The sequence below is a fragment of the Mastacembelus armatus genome, chromosome 6, assembly GCF_900324485.2.
Source record: "Mastacembelus armatus chromosome 6, fMasArm1.2, whole genome shotgun sequence".
Lineage (NCBI taxonomy): Eukaryota > Metazoa > Chordata > Actinopteri > Synbranchiformes > Mastacembelidae > Mastacembelus > Mastacembelus armatus.
This window is the reverse complement of record NC_046638.1, coordinates 4,580,852-4,604,039: the sequence shown is the minus strand read 5'-3', so window position 1 is coordinate 4,604,039 and position 23,188 is coordinate 4,580,852. Positions and strand designations below refer to the sequence as shown.

Below are 23,188 nucleotides of genomic sequence, written 5' to 3'. Positions count from 1 at the left end.
TTTTACGCGGGGTTCTGGGGTCAAATGTCACCTGTGGGAGGGGCTAATTATTTCTTAGCAGCCACCTGGAGCCCCATGGGTTCGAAGCTTAAGACGGTAATAGGTGAGACCAGCTGCCGAGAGCAAGACAAGTCTGAGCCCAAACTCTCCCAAGGCAGAAGGAAATCCAAGATAAATACTGAAAAAAATACTGTAGCTGCTAAAGAACATTATAAACCACTGATATTCTCAAGTTCTAAACTCATTTTATATACACGGAGTTTGATTCATTTTGTATAGCCCAGTCACATGAATATTGATTATCACGTATTTTTTTAATACAGTTAAATAATGCTTGAAACACTGATGAATGCTTAGTAAAGATACAGAAGTGCTCAGATTAGAACCACTAGCACTGCAGTTTCCATGTGATGACACAGCAGCCCTGTGTCTATATTTTAGTTTCAGTTAGATTGTGGTCCGGATGTAACAGCGGCACTTAGTGTCCTGCCAGAATTGTTTACAGACCTTGTATTTGTCTGATCTAACCCAAAGCTGTTCTCTGTATTTCCCCCAGCAGCTCATGCAGTTTCCACATCTACCTCATGCCTGTCTCACTTGCTATCTAAAGATCTTTGGATTTCACAATCACTTAACTTCTGGAGAAACAAGTTTTTGCTGTGTGAAATCTAGAAAACATTATGCAGAGAAACTACTCACACGCAATCCATGCAGTGCCTGTCCTGGCCTGTGGCAAGGAAAAGATTTCATCATTTAAAGCAGAACACACCAGCACACACACATGTACATTCACAGTACAGTTAGACATCTGTGAAGTACCTGCCTTCATGTATGAGGTTCTTCTTCCAGCTACAAATACTGTAAGAGCTGACCTAAAATACAGGGATTACACAGCATGTATAAATTATGTTCTCAGCACTAGAAATATGAAAACAGAGAGGCACATGTGGTAAAGACAATTCATAGTCTTTCATAGCCAAAAACCAGTCAGAGGAGTTTGTCACACCCTGTACTCTGATGTCAGCTTAACATACTCTCATGGGCTTTAGTTTAGGGCCGTTAGTGCGAATAAAACATGATGCTGGCTCATCTATTGGGTAGAAAAGTCCATAAAAGTAGTGTCCTACTCTTATCCGTTACTATCCACATCAGTCTGACCTTCCGGCTCTCTGGCTTTTAATTTTGCCAAAGAATATTTCATGTCAATTATTGCTGAGTGGACTAAAGCGCAAACTCATTAGTGAGTATTAAAATAGCTGTTTTTAATGTGCAGCAGGGAGAACAGCTATTAGATTTCCATGATACATCCTGTCCTCTGTGTCTGATGTCGTCCAGCAGAGACAGCCATGCTGAAGCTGTTGTGGCCTGATTAACTTGTCAGAAGACCTAATCGTAAAAAAATCCACCAGCGATTATTTAATTGGGACTTTCTGGAAGAATGTGGAGGCATTTTTGGTCCAACCCACTGGAATGTCCTCTCTCATGGCCAATGTCAGAGAACAGCTAGACTTTCAATTGGTATAAATAAACTGTAGGGCCTTTTTGGTATCTGTACTAAAAGTAATGTTGATATGAGCATAATTATGAATAAATAATATGAATATAATTTTCTACAAAGTGCTCTGTATGACTATCACAGCAAACATTCATTAAAACAGTGGAGCCTCTAGAGCTGATGAAGTGTGTTATTATTATTGTTACTAAAGTTTTAATTATATAAACCCAAGCAGCCATGTTTTTAAGATGTCTGTGTAAGTAAATGGAGCTGACATTACCAAGATGTAGGTTCCCATTACTAGTGGCTTTACCGTGACCAAGTATGTTTATACTCTAGGGGACGTATGTTATAGGTAATGCATATTACTTCAATCCGTATAGGGTAGAATAAAGTCATCCAACCACCTGAAATGTATTTTTCTAACAGGTCTGGCCAGTAAAATACATCTGGAGCCAGTCATTCTAAAGTCTGGATTACCCTTCCACCTTATCAGTGTGGGTTGAGGCAAAATTAAACACAGAGGTGGAGACAAAGAAGGAAAACAAAGGCAAAGATAGATTTGACAACAATAAGAATAATAATAAGATAAACGTATGTAATAACATGCCTCAACTATGTATTTCATTAGACCCTCCCTGCTATGTAAATCTTCACATCTTTTAAACATCTTTTTGTCACAAAATGTGGAGCCTTCAGAGACACAGCTGGCGAAGTACAGATGTTTTGAAGGGCTAAGTGATACAATTGATGATGTGTAAACGCAGAGGAGTGCCCCTTTAAATGTAAGGTGTTGCAGATGACTGTAATAATACTCTGAATGCAGTAAGGAAACAGAGTATGAAGTTTAAAAAAATGAATCATTCTTTGCTGAGACTTGTTTTTTCTACAGTTTATATTTTACATTTTTATTATCAATTTCTGGAACAGTTTAAACTCTGCTTGACAAAGAGGCAGGATATCGTTTTATACTAACTTTTATTGTTAACACAATGAAATCCACAGTAGCTGTGAGCTAATGGTTTCCAACTTGGGATTCAGGGCAACATCAAGGGATATTTTGTTTTGTGCCTTTTCATTTGAAATATTTCAAACCCTACAGGCTTTCAACAATCCTTCAGTCTGAGAAGAATAAACAAACTCTTTGATTAGACTGTTTACAACTCAACAATAACCCAACAGTAAAGGCAAAACTCAGATAATGATCTATTTTAAAGGGAACATACTGCAGTATCTGGATATCGGGTGTGTTTCTAAATGAAACTAAATGAGAAACCTATAATGATTTCCCTGGAAAAAGGAATATACAAATTTTGATTACAGATTGTGTAATTGACTATTTCACTGATTATCCCAGAGATTTACAGGGCAGGAATTCCTCGTCAAAACTAACTCATTGGAGCCACAAATCAGGCTGTGATTTTGGCTCCAGCAGCAAACAGGAGAAGCAGAAGGAGGAGGGATTACCAGACCCACCGTGTGAGCTGATATAACCATCTGTTGCAGCAGGAAGAGGAGGATCCCATAATCCTCTGCACGGTAAAGTTCAAGTCCATGTCACTGCAGTTATTTCAGGAGCTAGACAATCATTTTGTCTGCTTTTGAATGAAACTGATAGCAGCCACTGTCCATTTTACTGCTGTGCATATGAACGGTTTAGCTCAGGAAGGCTTGCAAACAACTGAGTGGGAAATTTGAGATTAAAAACTTGGAATCTTGTCATGCTGGAAAAAGACGACAGATGAGACAGATGTGATTCATGCCTGCAAGTCTGGACAGTTGCTGGGACCTAAACACAGTAGTGCTCTGAAGCTCAGACTGATTTTTCATTAAGGGAAACAAATGAAGACTGTGGGTACGTCGTGTCCTCTGAGGTATCCTGTCGAGGGCCTGGACAGGCATTTTCCTCCCCAGGTTATGCAGACATGAGACTATTCCTTTCCTTCACTCAGCATCTTGTTTTTTTTTTTCTTTTATAGACATCTGCTGGCACTTTGGGTTCTAACACTTTTACCATGTGCCCCTGTAGAAATACTGCAGACATGAAAGAAATTTATGTTTTTCCCTAAAGTGCTTCCCTAAAGCTTTGGAAGTTTACAGCATGAAAACAAGTTAAGGATGTGTTGCAACATGACACCAAAGCATGACGAGACCAACAGTAACAGGTACATTAAACTGTGATAATGGAAGGAGTGCTCTGCTTACAGACACTTTTCATTATACAACTTTTTTATATCACACTGGAGCTGGTTCAACTGTTCCCTTCTTCTGGAATAGAGGTAGTTAGCTCCTCCAGACTTTAGCTGTGTCCATCGGAAAAAGCCTAAAAGACAACGAAACTGGCTGGTTCTCATCTCCTTCCACTTCCTCCCTCACACAGACTGGTTTGTGCACTGTTAGCATTACTTTGGCAATACCTTAAGGCTTTGGACCTTTTTCCAAGATATTGTTTTACAGAGGCCTTAGTGCTTCACTAGTACTCTGTGGTGAACCATCACAGATATATGTAGCAGACAAAGTTAATTGGTCTGAAAATACTTTCTAACATTACTTTTGCCACCATAATTACTGCAGTGATTTATGTTTCAAATTGAGATTTTCATTCGCTCGCCAGTCTTGAGTTTCTAAGTAAATCTGATGACGTCTCCTCCTGTCACACATCTCGACGGTGCGTCATCCAGCTGTATAGCAAAACCTGAGATACCTGAAAAAATTACTACATCAGGCCCAGGTTCTGAGCTCAAATAGAAACATCTGGATTTTTTTTTAAGCTGAAAAGCTTGTATGTCATTGAAATGTTTCTGTAACATACAGTACACAGTGCAAAGTGCAAAGGTGCAAAATGACAAGGTTAGGACACCTGTTATTAGGCTACAGTTTATCAGTCTCTTCCAGGAATCACCCCAGCAGAAGAGCCTTACTCATATAAGGAAATTATCAATAAAATGTTCTGGACCAAAATTTCAGAATGTGTGAATTTAAAAAGAGCTCTCTAAGTACCTATTGCTACATATATTAATTGCAGATAGGGTTTGCTTGAGTTTCGTGCAGCTGTAATACTGTGGCCTTTAAACTGTAATGAGTAACATACGCTGTCTCATAAATTTTAAATAACTACACTTAAATGTCACATATTTCCTGTTTCATGCTTTTGTTTTGCTGTTGTTCTTCCTGTTCTTTAGCTTGTGCTGATGTTTTCTTCACTCTCAGATCCTGCCTGGCCTCCGTTTGTTACTTTTTAATTCCACTGCTGCCTGCTGCTCGCCATCATACCTGCTCTTTGTCATCATCGTCACTCCAGGCCAGTATTTGTATTCCCCTCTCATCGTCGCCATTTACCAGATTGTTGTTCTCCACTGTTTCTCAAATAATTTCTGGCATACATTCAGACATGACAAAGAGTGATCACCATCATTACTTTTATTAGGATTTTAGGTCCCTTTCCCTCAAATCAAGTTACAAACTACTTACTGAAAATCACCATCTGTTATTTCAAAGACTGAAACTAAAACACAGAGCTCCTGCAACTCACCAGGTCACACATCCTTGTTATAAAATCATCACCTGTGTGAAATGCCAGGGATTTCACTTAACTAATACGCAGCTTTGGAACATGATAGAAGAGAGTGCCAACATGACACCTGATTGGGGCTGCAAGCTCTTTTTCAAATGGATTTGGACTCTTTCATTTTCACCTTGCATGACTTTCTTTCGCATAAAATCTGGCTTTGGCGTCCATGATAGTTTCTTTGTGGAATGTTTTCTTAGTCTTTCCAAAGGCTCTCATCACATTTTCCCCAGAGTAGAACAGATTCAATTATAAAACCAGAAAGCAAATTTGATTTCACATAAAACCAAGCAGAGTTTTTAAAAAAGGAAGCCCGGTAGAAAATATCAGACTTCTTTGGTCTTGGAGAAACTGCAATGAGTGCAAATGCTGACAAAAAATGCTGAAGTATGAAAAACAAAGGTTTGTTTAAAATTAAACAAACATAAATAACACCATATTTAGACAGTGTAGAGTTAAAGGCTACAGATGTAGAGTGAGCAGTACCAGTAATGAGACAGCAAGTCTCATATCTTCTGAGTCACGCACACATACACAGACCATTTGTTTAGCGAGAAACCTGCACTCTGAATCAGCATTTCTTTGTAATAGAAGAACCACAAAAAAGCTCAAAAACAACAGGCAAACATTTCACAAAAGTAATTTTTCATTTCAGTTTTCATCCACACCCACCACACCACTGAAAGATCAAGCCCTCTTCCATCAAAACTGACTAATAAACACTGGCAACCAGTGGAGAAGAAGTGTCTAATGCTCGCAAAACATTCCCTAAACTTCTTGAGGTAACGCTTATAATTACAATGCAGGCTCCACATAAACCTCTAAGGTCGACAGGAGGCTAAAAATAGCCATGTCCAAACTGTAAGTCATTAAAAACAGGATGAGTAATGTTACTGGAACAACTCTTATTTAGTAATAAACGCTTACTCAAATAGAGCAGAATGGGATGTGAATCCTCATAGTCACTTAAATCCCATTCAGTGTGGTCAAATGTTTAAATACATTACTAAAAGTGTTGAAAGTTTGACTTCACTGTGAAAACAGCTGGAATAGAGGCAATATGGTATATGGATGATTATTAAACCAATAATCAAGCATTTAGTAAAATATATGTATTCGCTTTCTTACAGAAATTTAAATAAGATCCAACACCACTCTCATATCTGCAGGCACAGTCCCTCAGAACAGTCCAGTCAGTAGCTGGTTAGGCTAGCCTAGCACAAAGACGATAAAAAGGGGCAACTGGTCTGTTTGGCTCTGTCCAAAAGTATCAAACTTTTTACAACATCTCTAAAGCTCAGTAATTGCAAAGTTATTGCTCATTTGGTTTACACAAACACTGAAGTGTTTAAATGTTTAGGATTTACAAGGAGTGATATGACAAACTATTCATTGAAGCGTCATAACATCCCATAAAAGCACAAATAGACATCTGCACAAATAATACATGTGAGATACAGCATTTATAAGGAGCAGGATTTTGATAGAACATTTTAACAGTGGTAGTTTAGCTTTTTGCCCTTGTTTCTGGTCTTCATGCTAACCTAAGACAAACATGAGAGTGGTGTCGATCTCTTTGTCTAACTCATGCCAAAGAAGTATAAAGGTCTATTTTCCATAATGACAGACTATTACTTTAAGTTCTGCCTTATACCACCAGTTCATTTACTATCTTATCAGGCTAATGTTCATATTACTTTGCTAGATAAACCTCCCGCTACATATAAAGCTATATTTCTATATTGTTTTACAACATGGAAAAGGGAATTGATCACCACAGTTGTTGACTCCATTCACTCATTCACACTCATTATGACCCACTAGTATATAAAAACATGTGCAAACTTGTGTCTGAACACGACGCATTTCAACAATTTGCCCCATTAAACACAATCCATGCTACAGACAAATGGTCAATGGTCATATTGGTGGTCATATTCCATCAGAATGCCCCAGATCCTCAAAGGCACCTCAAGAAAAAAGTAAAACTAAATAAAACTGAATTACATGGTATCAGTAACATGTTGCAAGGTTTAAACCGGCTTCTGTGGAATGTATCAAGAGAGAAACAGAGGGAGCTGTCATGTGACACTGAAAGACTGCAGTAAAAACCTGAGCAAGTTGAAACCTTGACATGAACTATAGTGAAATTCCCCTGTACTATATCAAACAGCTGTTTGGACAAAAATACCCTATTTTTGCATTTTGATTCAAGAAATTAAGTGACTAAGTGACTCCTAAAATGCTGAATGAATAAGACATCTGGAATGTTTATTGGATGTTGTTATTATAATTACTTTACATATAGCGTTATTTGAATCTGTCTTGAAGCCAAAGTGCAGGAAGAAGGGGACATATCCAAAATAAAACCCGTTTCATGTCTTTACCGTGTTAGCCTGTAGATCAATGAATTATATGAATTTGAAACCTATATTCTTATTTTAAAGTTTAAAATGCCTTAAATTACATAAAATAAACAATATGCTGTGACACTGCCTATGTGATGTCTATTTCAGGAATAAAAAGTACAGTAGGTCTTTAAAAACACAAAAAATGTGACTGAATCCATCAGAAAGACTAACTGGCTTTGTATGTCTTTCCAGTAACTACGGCTTCATTTACCTGCAAGTTTTTTTTCTTAAACTGAAACTAAAATTATCAACACAAAACATCTTGATAAAAAAAGTCAAGACTTGTATCTTTCTTTTCCTCATTCCTCCACTGCCTGTTTTTGGCATCTTGAACCTCTCAGTGACTTGGGGTCTTTACAAACAGTCATACATGCGCAGGGTGCGCTCCAGTTGCTGGACAACACGTTGGTAAAAGGCTATCTGCTCCCTGAGGTAGGCCTGCATCATGTCTTTGAAGTCCACCTCTCGCTGCTGATGGAAATGGCTCATCTCTGCCTGGAGAGCAAACCCGACCGTCCTGCAGCGTTTCCTAATTCCATCGGCTTCATCCTGGTCCATCTTCCCTTCATCACTCATCCGCTGGCTCTCCTTTACCTTGGCAAAGGCACCTGTGTAAAAACAGAACAGAATAATTTAAAACCTGATGTTGCACAAACCAAAGCAGAGTACATTCCTATAGATGTTTGTGGTGATAAGATGATGTATAGATGAGAAACGCTGTTAAATATGCTTATGAAACCCCGACAACAGAAGTTGTGATAAATGTTAAATATAGTCCAAAAACTTTGGGTAGGTCTGTAATGCTGTATCATGTCCTTCATGCAAAAAACCTTTTTCTTCTTCTGCACTGAGCTTAATAGTAGAAACCATATCTTTCCCACAAGAAACAAACTACTGTAAAACTGTACCCTTTATAGGTAGAGCAGGGAACACACCGCACAATTACTATTTGTTTCATTGCATACCAACTGTCTAGTTTCTGTGTTCTAACCACAGTCGCCCAGACTGCCATGACATCACTTTCCAAGTGCAGAACATGGCAGCCCATTGGCATATTGCCACACTGCAATTCCCATCAGATTAGCGAGTCTGTCTGGGTCTCATATGACCTGCGCTCAAAACCAGGAAGAAGAGAGATTTCCATCAGACAGAGAATTCAGTCAGACAGAAAATCCAGTTTACAGGTCTAGTTTGGACGAACTAGTTGTCTGTCTTTAATATATATGCTGCAGTGTAAAGGTGTTATCCATTAAACGCATCTGTGACTTCATGCTATTCTGGATTTTGTATGGAATTCCTGGCAAAAGTCTGGGAAAGCATGAATAGCACTTTGCCTCTGTTCCAGTGAGGAGGCGTGTAGAATAGATTCTGTGGTGCTGACCTACATTCATGTATTCTGTTTTCCACATGAGAGGAGAATGTGCATCACCAGATAGCATGTCTGTGGGACAAACTGTAAAGGAGAGGCTGTCTTGGTTGTATGTGTGTGGAGAAGGTAACAATGGGGAATAGACTAAGTATTTTTAGAGCAGCTAATGCTGAACCTCAACACAAAGAAAGCTTGAAGTGCTTTTCCTTTGAGCTAAATCAGCTCTGAAACTTGACATAGACTTTTAGTATTTTTTAATCTGTAAGACATGAGATGACCACTACTAGCACAACTGCAGCAGAATGAAAAAGCATGGCTGTTTAGGTTTCCCTCTATTCTGAAACCATGTCTTCTCTCCATGCAACATCTTATCAAAAGGTAGCTTGTGATGCAGCCTTCTTTGCAGCTAAATCTACTGTACCTTCTAACCTGACACAAAACTGCACTACAAAAGTTGCAGCAAGTAAGCAAAGGACAGTAGAATAAAAAGCAAAGCCAAGTAAAACTTCTGCTATTCTACAAAGCAACCACTCCCTCCCAAAATCTCATTTGTGCCTCGTTATTCTCAAGTTAACAAATGCACGGCCAGTGGTCTGGAAAATCACCAGAATTGTTTATCTTGCCCAAACAGACTGGCTACCACATGTTTTATGGCTGTGGTCAAAGATGTGACAGCTTCATGGGTCTGTGCTGCATAGATATTAGTACGCTACAGGACATTTGAAAGGTTTGGGAGGTGAGGACAGGAGATGCAGTAGAGGAGGGGATAGGAATAGGAAAACAGTGTGCCAAGGGCCTGAAAACCAAGACTTTCCAGCAGAATTTCTAAAGGGTTCACCAAATTAAATTTAAGACCTTTACCTTACCACACAGAATACAATTTGTGATACCCTGTCTAGTCTAATACATCATGTAGAATCTGATTATGAAACAGAAAGAAAAATGAGGACAGTCAAGATTAAGTATGACCACAACCCTCTGGATGACTGAACTCAGGCATCTGCTAAATTCCTCATTCCCATAACCCTTCCTGGGCCTGAGGTCACCTCAAAATACATTCAGGAAGTGTAGTACTTCCTACATATTTTAACTCAAAGTCTTCTGTCTGATAGCTGCATGAAATTTGAAAACAGAAGTCCCTTTGCAAATACTTCTATTTATTCTATTTGTTTACAGCATGTGTAGCTTGGGTGTCTGTATTTATGTCTTAGGGTTGTTGACATTTCTCAGTAAATTTCTAGGCTTTTTTTCTCCTTCCTGTTTAATTCTAAAGTGGGGGTAGTTTTAGCTACAATGTGTATGCAATCAATCAACATAACATAACATGGGCTAATCAGTGGACTGCTAGCCTCAACTGGACTCAAGAGGACTTACTGTAATGGGAGTCTTTAGGAAGTCGTATGTAATGTGATTTGACAGTAAAAATGTCAGCATGACTTTTAAAATAGTGTAGTCCATGTTTCTGCTGTGCAGTGAAGTTTATTTTTCTTATAAAGTAATTAATACTTTTTAACCTCTGTGATTGTATTTCCAAAACAAAGACATCAGTTAATTGTTACTTGGGATCAACTGAAACAACCCTGTCACTGCAAATCAAGAAATGTTCCTTAAAAAAAATCCATTTAGACGTTAAGATGAATACAATCTTCAATTAGGAAAAATATTGCTTATTGCCTCCCAGCCCTCAGGGGGTGGTTGAGGTTATGTGGGTGTGAGGAGTGAAACAGTACTGGGATAATATGTGAAAGCACAGCCACTAGTATGTAATGACTTCACTGCTGCAGTGCAAACCACAAACACAATTTTTCCTTCAAGACTTGGACCTGGGTTAAATTTCTCTCTTGCAAAGCAAAAGGGAAAAATATTTGGCAGGTTATGACATGACATTTTTAAATCCAAGGTAATGTGCTCTGTTGAGTTGGGGAACCAACTAAAACAGCCAATACTTATGTGCACTACAGTATTAGAATAATAGAACACAGTAGAAAGATAAAATATTTTAGTGTGCTTTAATAATCTTAATCTGCATTAATATCAAATACTGACAAGACAATTTGGCCTAAGTTATTTTTTGAATTAATCCCAGTGACTCATCAGTGTACTGTAAAATAAACTTTGGTTATTTGGTTTAAATACTTCAAATACAGGAAGTAATAACATGACTGAGTGAGATTAGTGGATTGGACAGACACGTAAACAGAAACACTGAGGACAAATGAAGCTTGTCACCACAAATCACTGATTACAAAGGGCTCTGCTTGTGGGTGGAGGGACTGACGTCTGTGTCAAGCACCAAAACGAACTGTTGAGATAGCTGTCCTCTACTGCCTTCTCAAAAATGTCAATGAAAATAGAAAAACTACTTGGTGAATTACCTAAGGGACCAGCAGATAACAAACCAGTCAGGAACATTTGAGCACCAGTTTGTTTCTGTGTTGTTCTGTTCAAACTGTTCTCAGAACTGTACAGCCCTTTCAATAGAGAGGGGAAATAAAAGTCTCTGTTCGATTGTTAATTCTCACTTAACTAGCATTGCATGTCAGTTGGTATTGTTAGTTTAGTTGCCAATGGCAAAGTACATTCACACAGTTTATTGTCTAATAACTCTCATCTGCAAAATAAAGCAGTGACAAAAGTCATGTAAACATGGATGGAGGAACACAGCTAACAAGCTACAACAGCTTCCTCCATCTGGGACTTTGCAGTTCCTTATTCCATCAAAGGTCAACACTGTCAAGAATTGTGCATGACAAAGTTCCCCAAACTTAAACTTGTTGCTAAAATGCCTACTTCCTGCTCCCAAATTAAACCACCAATCACTTGAACCAGTGACTTGATTAAACTGATTTCACTGATGAACTTTGCTGTTTTAGATGCAAACATGACCAGGCATTTACTATATAAAGATAATGATCAAGGTAAATACTGACATTTAAGCTTAATGAAGGCTAGGAGCGAACAGGAGAAGAAGAAAGAAGGGAAAGGCATGCAGAAGATCTGAAAATAGAGAGGAAACAGCGGCTAAAAGAAGACTCAAGGAGTAAAGAAAAAAGATTAAAAGCAAGACAAGAAAGCATGGCAGGGTCAAAAGAACTCTGATATATCTGTCAGTGTTTAAAATAGGCCTTAAAAGTCTTAAGGATACACAAACATGAAAAAACCAAACTACTGAGTAAGCCAACAGTAATAGTGTTTACAGCAGCTACACAGATAAAAACAGCTGGAGTTTATGTCCTGAGCTGGAATGTCCTCTCGACCAATGTTAACCATCTTAAATATCTTTGGTCCATTTATCTTCAAGGCTAATTCCTTGATTCAAGTTCCTTGATTTTTCAAGCAATGTGGAAAGCTGAGAGCAGAACCACCCTCTCTAGCCTGCATTGCATGGGAATATCTTCTTCTTCTTCTTTTCCTTTCAGCTGCTCCCTGTGACTGAGCAACTTCCTCTGCAGGCTCCTTCCTCCTTTGTGCAGGACTTTTTTGACCTGTACTGCAACTGCAACCTAATGGGGAGTTTGTTAACCTCAGAAATCAGACATGAATCTTTCAATAGCACCGAAGCTCAAAGTGAAGCTCTTAATTAAAGCCACGCAAAGAGATGTTTAACACATGTTAGTTTTTAAGTATGCATCGAAAACTATATACTTCAAGTTTACACAGACGGTGTTATAAATTTGTGCTCATGTCAGACATGTTGCTATCATGAGGTGTTTGTTTATTAAGAAAGATATGCTTGGCACTGATCTTGAAGTGATGTTTAATTCATTACCATTCCTAAGAGCCCTGTGTTTATGTCACTGCATTTCTCTGCAAAGGGTTTTATTCTATTGCTTTTCGGCTCACGATTGCTATATTTGCATGACAAAGTCTATTGTTGCTGGTAAAAATCAAAGGTTAGACTGGATAGGGATTAAAATATTTGGGATTTCCAGCTGCAATTTGGAACAAATCTCCCTGTTTCATTAATAGTTTTAAGGAGGTTTTTCAAAGTCAGTTTCACAAAGATCAGATATTAAAAGGTCTGTTTTGTCACCATATATAAAATATACAATTTATATATAATTTATAAAATAAATGACCAGAGTCAACATTAACTGTTCTGTCATAATTCCTTTGTATAGCTTATTATTGTTACTTTATTTCTTAGGGCTTTCTGTTTTATTTCTGACTGTGACATTAAATTAATTTATAACAACACCAAGTCTTTTGTTATGGAACAGATGTATTATTTCCTCAATGTGTTTTCTCTTAGCGTTTGTCTAATGAGAACTGTTGCAATTCCTTAAGAGAGGCAGCACACATAAAAAGCTGACCAAAATTTTAGTTGTCCTTCCCAACAATGTAAATTCATCCCTGCCATGTGGATACCCAACCTCAACTGACACATCCTACCAAACGAAACATGGTTAAATTACAAGGATTTTCCATTGCCCTAACTATTATGATTGCTTACTAATGCTTACACAACAACACAAAAAATGAAGAAGGCACCAGTAACAATGCTCTCTGAGGGAGGGCGTTACCATACCAACCACCAGCATCATGTCATTGTTGCCATGACAGCATCTACAGTTGGCAGATACCCAGAGCCTTTCTGGCAGTGAAAGCTTAAGAAACAAAGAAGATGGAGTTTCAGTGGTGGCCTATTCTTCACCTGTACTTCAGCTGCAGAGCCAAAACAACAACTCAACTGGTGAATTTGATGCCAAAGAATGAACTGATCAACCGATGACAATTATTTTTATTTTCCATTACTTCATGACAATGCAATCACTTGGAGAGTCAAGCTAACACACCATCCAACCGTGGTGCGTTAGAGGCCGCATTAGAGGTGTCAGCAGGCATTGAATGAGAGACAGGACATAGCCTAGATAGGTTGCCAGTCCATTACAGGGCTACCACATACAGTCAGACAAACAACTTCACACACATAAACATATATTGTTGAGATTTCCAATTAACCTAATGTCTTCACACTGTGGGAGCAAGTCACCATACTCAGAGAAAACCCATGTGGAGAACATGCAAACTCCACACAGAAAGGCCTGAAACAAACTGAAAACACATCTAACATAATATTACTCAGTCAGCAGTAATGGAGGCATTATCCTGTACCACTGTGGTGAAGAGGTCACTGAGCCAGAACGCAACTCTCTAAAGTTACTAGTCAATCTATGTCCCAAACCTCATCCATAGGTAGCATTGTATCTGGATTAATGATTATAGTGTAGTTTGAAAAACAATAAGGGGCTGCATTTGAGTTGCTACAGGTACTGGTGTGGTGATGCTTAACAGAAATGAGTTAAAGATCTATGTACATTACTATTAAAGGTGTATGCAGTGTAAGCATTGCTGGATTGTAAATGAATGGTAGCACTATAAGAAAGAATTGTACAAATGTCATCTTGGTGGCATTCATTTTATTCTTTGTCTCAATGAGCACGATGTAAACACAATAGTTACACTCACTTGTACATGTTATAAAGTAATGAACTGGGAATGTGCTTTTACCCACGTTTCACTGGCTTTCTTGAAAGATGTGACGTTGTGTTGCCAAACAATTATTGATTTCCAGAATTACAGAATTTTTGTTGACCTGAGTCAATGATAGGTGACCAATTCTATTATAACTAAGGTCATAGTATGAGATGTTACATGGGATGGCAATATGTGCTGAAAGGCATTACTATGTACAATATTAATTACTATATTATATTATTATTCCATGTCTTTTTGAGACTAATGCCAAAATCTGTGCCTCTTTGAGAGGAAGCGAGAAATGATGTTGGTAAAAAAAAAGAAAAATGAGTTCTTGGAAACATCTGTAATCTCCTTCAGTGTGAAACAGCAGTGCATTGGGCCAACACTGACTGGAATGCAGGAGCGTGTTTGAAGACAAGAGCCTAGCCTTTGTTAAGATTTATGAGTAAGCAAGCAGGAGAGGAAAACATTTGCTCTCCATAGTCACCACAGTCATCAAGGGGGACGGCAGCCAACAAACATACACTATTCAACATATCTGAGCCACTGAAGACCCCTGAACCCCAGGCCTGGCTTCACAGCCTAGTCTTTGTATACAAACACACCATGTGCTCCCAGTCATCTTTTTCTAATTAAAAAAAACAAATTACCTACCATTAGTTAAATTTTGAGAACCAATAGCCATGTTAATGTAGGCACAATGTCAAACCTCTAAGTTAGACAACCCTCTGTTATCTGTGCAGATAAAGGGGCCATTTGGCAGACACATTTCCTCAGTACTGGCAACAAAATATATTTCCTTCAAACTGATGGAAGCTGCATGTTTGTGATGCGTTGCCATATGGAAGACAACTAACCTCTTGTCTGGATTAAAAGTCTGGCTGGTGTGCTGGAGGTATTCCAGGGTAGCTAGCTCATTCTAAAACTGAATAATGCTCTGCTCTGATGTGGATCATAGAAGGTTTAATCCGCCATCAGCAACAGCTGAGGGGGGAATAAGACTTAAAATAGCACTTAAAATAAACCAACACAAGACAATGATTTTAAAGCAACTTAAATATCAGGAAAACCAGACAAGACAAGCATTTTATTTTGGAAAATGTGACTTATACTTTGGTTTTATGTCGTTTTTTTACCTAGTATTTCAGGTTTTTTTAACTGCAAAGACCCCAGTTGGTGGCCTTTTCACGTTAACCCACAAACCAATGGTTGTTTCATTACTTTTCTCAATATTGTCATTCTTCATACACAGGTGTTGCAGCTCCAGCAACTCAGATTTCATCTTGCACAATACATGATCAGATTAGACCGAAACCACAGAGCGGTTGGTTCCACTCTATTGTGTTCTTTTTAGGAATATTCAAAATTTCAAGAGGTGATTTTGTGTCAGATTAGTGCCTCTGTGATTTGCCGGTACAAAATCTCCACAACATATGTCTTACTATCATGAAAACCAGTTACAGCTGCCATCAATGTGTCTTCACTTATCCAATCATTACATATTTAACATTAGTAATACTAGCAGTGTTCATTTTAGTTACATGAGACCAAGATTATCAACAAGTAATTCTAACAGGAAGTATGAGTTCACATGTACCTCTCACACAAAGCACCCACAGGGCCTTTAATCTAAACAATGCAATGTAGTCACCCCTTCAGATCAAGACTTTCAATTATTTTCAAGTGAGAACCAGGGCTAACTATGGGATTAGTTTTGGCAGATGTTCAAAGTGCAGTGTCCTTCAGTCCAGGCATCTTACTTCTCTCTTATTGAAAGCATGGCGCTGCCCAGACAGATGATGCTGATATGGATGTCTTAGGGGGAAACAGAAGAAAAAGATGAAAAGATGCAGACAGATGTGAGGAGGACATTGAAACCCAGGTCAAGCTTCTGTGATAAACTGACTTGCAAACTGAGTAACAGCATAAACCAGAAGAGAAAGTATGTTAAGATGTATGGAGCACACCCTGAAATTTTTCTGACATTACCCAAAACCCTTTCTTCCATACACCCATTTTATCAAGGCCACATGCAGTCACTGCCCAGCACCAGATCTTAGGCAGTTAACATTCCTGCAGTTCACATGCTCTCCATGATCACAGTTAGAAAACAGTTCCTACAGACCACAGTGGAGAAGAAAGTCAGGCAGTAAAGAAGAAATAAGGAGACGAAGAAGAGGAGAAGGAGCGCACCAGCAAAAAATTTGACCTCAGGTCTGTGTGTTCTGTGTGTTGCCACAGCTGTATGTGGCTCAGACAAGTCACACAAGTCACACCAAGGCAAGTTATCTGGACCGGCAGGGAAGATGCAACAGAGGAAAAAGTCCTCTGCACAAAAGCACTGTGAAATAACTTCCTCATGTTCAATATAAAATCGAAAGGGTTTGGCACATAACCTCCTTCTAGCATCAAATTCTCATTCTTGTGCTTCATTTTTTGTATGGTTTAAAGAAATGCAATATACTGTGTTAACTAGTAAGCAGAACTAGGCTAGCCATTTCCCCCTACTTCCAATGTCAGCACTGAGCTAAGCTAACAGTTTCTTAGCTCCAGGTTGATATTTACCACACAGACCTGAAAGAGCTACAGTATATTTTAGCCAAAAGGCTGAACTTTATTCCTTTAACAAAAAAAGATCAAATGTTGTCTCGACACAAAGAGTCCTACAAAACAACCCACATAGTCTAAAATTTGGATGAATACAATGCATTAGGTAAATAAATACACTAACCTGACCAAGTATGCAATGCCAACTTTCTGACTAAAGTAGAGTACAGCTAAGCTGCAAAAGCAAACCATGGCATGTATATAAGCACGCTGACAGCATTTGCCATAAGATAACTCAGAACTCCTCAGAAATATTAGATAATGCAATCACCACATCTATATGATACAATGTCCTTGATCATCTTATTTAAGATTATTGAGAAATTACTACTAAAAAGTTAGTTCACTAAAAAATAACTTTCTACTTAAGCCCATATGGTATGGAGCCAAGCAACGTGTCCAGGTTTTGGGGTCACCCCAAAAGTCACCCCAGTATAATGATGTTACAGTGATGTGGTGCCTCAAACATTTAAAAATGAGAGGTTGTATATTAGAAAACATTGCCAAATTACACTGAAACAATTTTGCATGGCCTAACATAACTCAGGCTGAATAATAAACGTTTTTGTTATTTGGGAGAACTTACCCTTTAATATCATTCAGATGGCCCCATTTTTCTTATTCATTCCTGGGTGGAGTGACTAAACATAACTAGCTGAATTGTATCAGAAATGACCTCTGCGATAATGAGCACCAGCTGTTTGAAGGAGATAATAAAATTTGCCAACAGCCTTATTCCTGATTGGTAGCAGTCCTTGTTATCCTCCTGAACTAACTCCAAGCAACTAACATGGCTATTTGTTTGAAAGATGACTCAGATATGCCAGTGCTCGAACATGTTAACAGCAGATCAAACCTGAGTTTCAGACCAGAATTCAACTTTCACCATAGAGTTTAAGACAAACAAACAAACATTAGCTATAGAGCTGAGCTTCAGCAGTGTTCAACAATGGCATATTTTATGATATGAGTTAAGATCAATGGTTAAATACTATTAAGCTAATCCAAGAGAGTAAAATAAACTAGTGCAGTCATGGTACATGTACAGCAGTTTTCAGGAAATATAAACAGTGAATCTCAAAGTTGCTCAGAGCACCACTTTTAACTGTGTACATGTGCTGTCATTCACAAATGCTAATACTGATGATTGCAAACAGGATGAACCACTTCTGGGAAAGGAACATCACCTGGCTCTAGTTTGCAACATGTGACTGGTGCAATTTTTGAAGCAGGCTTTCAGAAATAAATCTGGTGGTGACTGGAGGGCCCAGAGTAATCTATATTATCATATGCAAACAGTAATGTGTGAACTTTTTGGCAGTTCCTAGAAACTTTTGCATCTGTTGCTCTGAATACTTGGTGTTTGCTCATGAAAACACAGAAAACAAAACGCAAAAGCCATGATACATTTTACATTGTCAGCACCAGCAATGAAAATATATGTAGAGATAGCAAAATATAAAATTGAAAGTATAATTTTATATTATTTATATATAGTACCATTAACCACAAAAATTATCATTTGACCATAAGAATTACTGCAGAGCAACAGGGTCACCAAAATAAAAATGAATAAAACAAGGTTTCAAAAATCACTGTTTGGCACCAATGTGATAAAACACTAAAGCTGAATTGTGAATATGCAATTTAGTGGTTTGAAATGTTTTTAATTCCAAAATACTGAGAAAGAAAAATACTGCAGAAGGACAAGGTCACAATGACAACCTGATAACATAACTCTTATTCTGACTGTGCCACTCCCTGCCAATGTTACTCAGGTTTCCTTGTCACATCATGGTGATTGGTAGTAACATTACACCAACACAAAGCTCTCACCTCTTTGTTTCACCTGTTTAATTGATGTGGAAAACACAAACCCCCAAGGAATCAAAGGTGAACTACCACAAAAATATACAGTTTTTAAACATACTGGTACTTCTCTATGTATACAAATTTTGTATACTGTCAGTAATATTGAAACCTATTTCTTAAAAGTAAGGTCCTTTATACACACTGTTTGAACTGTATATACTTAAGAGATATTAAATTCTACACTATGATTTTCTATTAAAGCATGTGTCTGTGGTTTCTATTACTCATTCAGTTCTTTGACAGTATGTCCAATATGTAGGGAAAACACCTGGCAAACTACTTCTTTAATGCTCCAACACCTTCTCTTCACATACATGTGATCACATGTTGTTAAACTCCAGCACTGTCATGAAAGTAATTGGTAAGAGAAAGAAAATGTGGTTGTTTGTGTGTGTCTGGGACCAAACAACTTAAGATACTGTAGAAAAACACTCTGACCTAATATTCCTCTCTGACACATAAACATAGTCACCCTTTGTTTAATTCTTGGATTAAAACAGTGAGTTTCTGAATGTGTGTATCTGTGTGATGAAGGGATGAGAGACGCTGGAGGCAAAATCTGACCTAACCTGTCATCCCTAACAAAATAAACAGCACAATTTAAAAAACAAAATCAAGTCATCTCAGTCTTTGTGTATTTCTTCTGCAACACTTGTCTCAGTGTAGCTGCTTCTCATCTCAGTTGTAGGAGGCTTCTACTGACGGTTTGAGTATTTACATTCAGCTCCCTCTATTATGTGGCCTGGTAGCTAGAAAACTAAGTAATTTTAAATTATTTGGACATGATGGGAGGCTGAGGATGTATCCAAGCATCTGTGCTGATTGTGGATGTAATCATCATCAACATGTTTTACTGTTATTATGATAGTTATTTCCCTTTACAGGAGTTTGCATCCTAGGACATCAAAGAAACCCATCATACATTAAACTACTCATGGATAAGCTCATTACCTTTCTGTAGATGAATGATGTCTGGGAAGTTGGCGAGCAGGCCTTGGTAGAGCGACAGCTTGTCCAGCATATGGAAGAGGTCATACTTAGGTTGCTCTGCAAACATTTCTCCAATATTCTCATAGGTGCGGCCTGTATGAGAGATGGCGTTGTTGAGGGCTTCTGAGCTGTGGGGAGGGTCCAGCATGAATGCCTGGCTGATAGACTGGAAGGCATTCCCCAGCCTCTGAAACTCCTTTCTGAAACCACCGAGGTGTTTCCTCACCAGCTCTGAGGCAACATGTGTGAGCTGCATCACGCTGTCATCCATTTTTTTAGCAAAGGCCTTGAAGGTGTCGACCCGCTCCTCTATATCCTGAAGGTCCTGATGATCATTAGGGATCTGAAGGGTCAGCATGAAATGAGCACCAACCATTTCATCCTTCTCTGCCCTTCTCTTACCCAGTTTCCACTGCTTGTCTTCAGTACACATCAGAAAGTGCTCAAAGCCTTCATACTGGGAGAGGACTGGGTGGCTGGTCATGTGGTTCATCCACAGTATCAGTCGTCTCTTACGCTTTTCAATAAAGTCTTCCTCAAATCGCCCCGTGGCCTGCTTCTCAGGCAGGTGAGGCACGGAGATCACAGTGAACTTGTGCAATAAGCGGTTGTACAGCCAGTCAAAGTGTTTGTAGCGCCTGTAGACAGGATGCCCTGTGTGACTTGGCGTGACCCGGTATGAAATGTAGGTCTTGATGCCCTTGAACTTTGTCTGTTTTGTGGGGTCTTCAATGGAGCAGGAGAAAGGCTGTGGGTTGTCTTTCCACTGGGGGCCCAAGGGACCCATCTCAATGTTGTAGGACTCGGCAATCTTTGCCATCATGGGTACATCACCCAGAACAAATGCTTCAACTCCAGAGCGGACAAAGCTAGAAAATCGGTTCAAGTTCCTGCCTACCATACTACCTTTCCTGGAGCTGGAGATACTGTCCTGCCTTTCCATGTGGGGTTTGGCCCGATAGTGCACATTGGGGTTATTGGACATTGGGCTCTGGTGAGCATGTCCATTGGCCCCTGGACTCCTAGAGTGGTCAGCATCTTCCACCACTGTGGACCTGTCATCCCAGTCGTCCCAGTCATCATCATCTTCGTCATCATAGTAAGACTGTTGCAAATGAGGAGATGTGTTTGGGATTGGGGGGAAATAGGAGACCTTTCCTAAAGAGCCTGGCGGGCTGATGGAAGAGTCGGTCACATTAGAGTTTGATCGAGTGCGAATAATTTCCACATAAGATGCTGGGAAGAGACCCCTCTCCCCTTTGCTGTTCTCCCCCTGAAACCAGCCGTTCACTGAGTTCTCATCAAAGATAATTAGTTCCTCATTCTCCTGGATACTTATCTCCTCTTTGTTTTCACTGAGAAAGGTGTAGATAGCTTTGGCTTTCACTGACATCTTGATACTCCAGTGGGTCCTAAACCAAAAAAAAAAAAAAAAAAAAAAAACAAATCTACATGCAGATAATGCCTGCGTTAACCTAGATTTCTGCTACTGTCTTGATGCATGCTGTACTGGAATCACCTGATACTAACTCACTGTAATATTTAAACTCATCTCACATTACATGGCAGCTATTGGATCAGGTGTGCGACAGTATTGTATGATCAATGTAAATTTGATTTGATTATTAATAAACGAAGCCGACGTCAACAGTTACGTAAAACTAGGATTTCTAAAAGCTAAAAAAAAAAAAAGTAAAATATGCCTAATGTGACCACTGGCATCCTCAGCCCATTGAGCCTATCGCTCTATTGTCTTTTTTGCTTACGAATCTAACAAAAACTCTTGGCTATAGAGGCTCTATAACACATTTAGTTCCTCAAAACAAGAGGACTCGCTACTTTCCTTCCGAACACAAACACAGCAGGTACAAAAACAAAACTGGTTTAATCAAAAAAGCTCCTCCAAAAGCACCGACGGCGGTTTTAATTCTCAGAAACTGGACTGGAACTTCGCGTTGTTCACTTATCAGACACTTGTTTCTCATTACAGGGCCTAGAAATGATACTTGATGAAAATACTTCCAAGACAAAGTGGCCTGCAGTGAAGAAAAACAGAGGGAAGAGTAATGGTATCCCTGTGTATCTTGAGCCTGGTCCGCCGTCCCTCAGACTCAAACTTGCTGCGTTTTCCTTGTAAACAGGTTCCTGCGCATCTCCAGTCGATCCTTTAAATTCAAAAAAGCAGAAGCAGCAATCAAACAATCGGCTTCTACAGAGTATCAGCAGACACCGAGGTGCAGAATTATTGCTTTGGGTTTATTCCTGTGCGCGCTGTAACAAAGTAACTCTTTCCATGACGTTAGACTTGGACAATTGAACGCAACTTCGCCTTTTTTTCATCAGCTCCTTTATGTTCTTTAAAGAGGACAAACTGGCTCAACACCGCCCCCAACAGGGTAAACTCACCGTTACCCACACCGCTTCAGACAATGATAATTATTGAAAAGCATAAAAATAATAGTAGGCCCAATTAATATCATCATAATAATAGTAATTGTTATAACATTAACTATATTTACCATGATTATCAGTAATAGTAGTATTAGTAGTAGCAGCAGTAGTAGTAGTAGTAGTAGTAGATATTTCAGCCTTGATCATTTGTTTTCAATTGAATTAAATTGATTTCTAGTGACAGCCATCGCTATAAAACATTTTTCAGATATGATGATCATACTTGACTTAAATGTGTTTGTATATATTTCTATTTAAGAAGACATGGACTATTTTAAATGTTGGGACATATCAGCCCTTTTTTTCTTCAGCGTAATTACTCTTATATCCTGTCACAGTGTCTGAGGTCTCAGTCAGAGCCCAGGCATAAGACAGATGTTGAAAGCAACCTCGGACCATTTTCCTAAAATCACAGTTCTCTTGCAAAGATTAAGAATTATGTTTCCAAGTACTGGTGACCTGTCCAGGGTGTACCCCTGCCTTCCACCCTAAAGAGAGCTGGGATAGGCTCCAGCAGATCCCTGTGACCCTGGTTGAGGAATAAGCAGGTATAGAAAATGGATGGATGGATGGATGGATGGATGTTGTCTGTTGCATCGTTTAAGCTTAATAATGAAACTTCGCATACCTGCACACTATGCAACAGATCTAATTAACTGGTCTTCCTGTAGTAAAAAATAAGTAACACATTAGTAAAGACTGACCATGTTTTAACAGTTATTATTTGAGAGGCTCTAATTTTGTTTCTGATGCCAAAAAACAGATATTCAACCAACATTAATATGGCAGGTTACATACACCTTAATATAATCAGCCCATACATTCATTTTATATACTTTATTTTATATGTATTATATTTATTTTATATACACTATAGTATATGTGTCTTGCATTATTTGATTGAGTGTAGGCCTATTCTGGTTCATAATTATTATGTTGAATGT

At 38.7% G+C, this 23,188-nt stretch overlaps 1 protein-coding gene across 2 annotated transcripts; it reads right to left on the bottom strand.

Annotated features, from left to right (window-relative positions):
• Positions 1-4,897: 4,897 nt before the first annotated feature.
• Positions 4,898-22,137, bottom strand: snx33 (sorting nexin 33). 2 transcript variants are annotated; one of them, XM_026311257.1, is made up of 2 exons: positions 19,755-22,137; positions 4,898-8,082 (listed from the first exon to the last, which is right to left on the bottom strand). In XM_026311257.1, exons 1-2 carry the CDS (start codon positions 21,184-21,186, stop codon positions 7,829-7,831), a joined length of 1,686 nt encoding a protein of 561 aa, XP_026167042.1. In that variant the 5' UTR covers positions 21,187-22,137; the 3' UTR covers positions 4,898-7,828. The 2 variants fall into 2 exon arrangements, with proteins under 2 accessions (XP_026167042.1, XP_026167043.1); XM_026311258.2 differs by lacking the exon at positions 4,898-8,082 and adding an exon at positions 15,393-16,139.
• Between the last annotated feature and the right edge of the window lie 1,051 nt (positions 22,138-23,188).

Excerpts from the sequence above, each read along its gene's own strand:
- snx33 (XM_026311257.1), bottom strand. The coding sequence starts at position 21,186 with ATGTCAGTGAAAGCCAAAGCTATCTACACCTTTCTCAGTGAAAACAAA. Across the intron at positions 8,083-19,754 it reads CATCATTCATCTACAGAAAG|GTGCCTTTGCCAAGGTAAAG; the intron begins GTAATGAGCTTA and ends GTTTTTACACAG.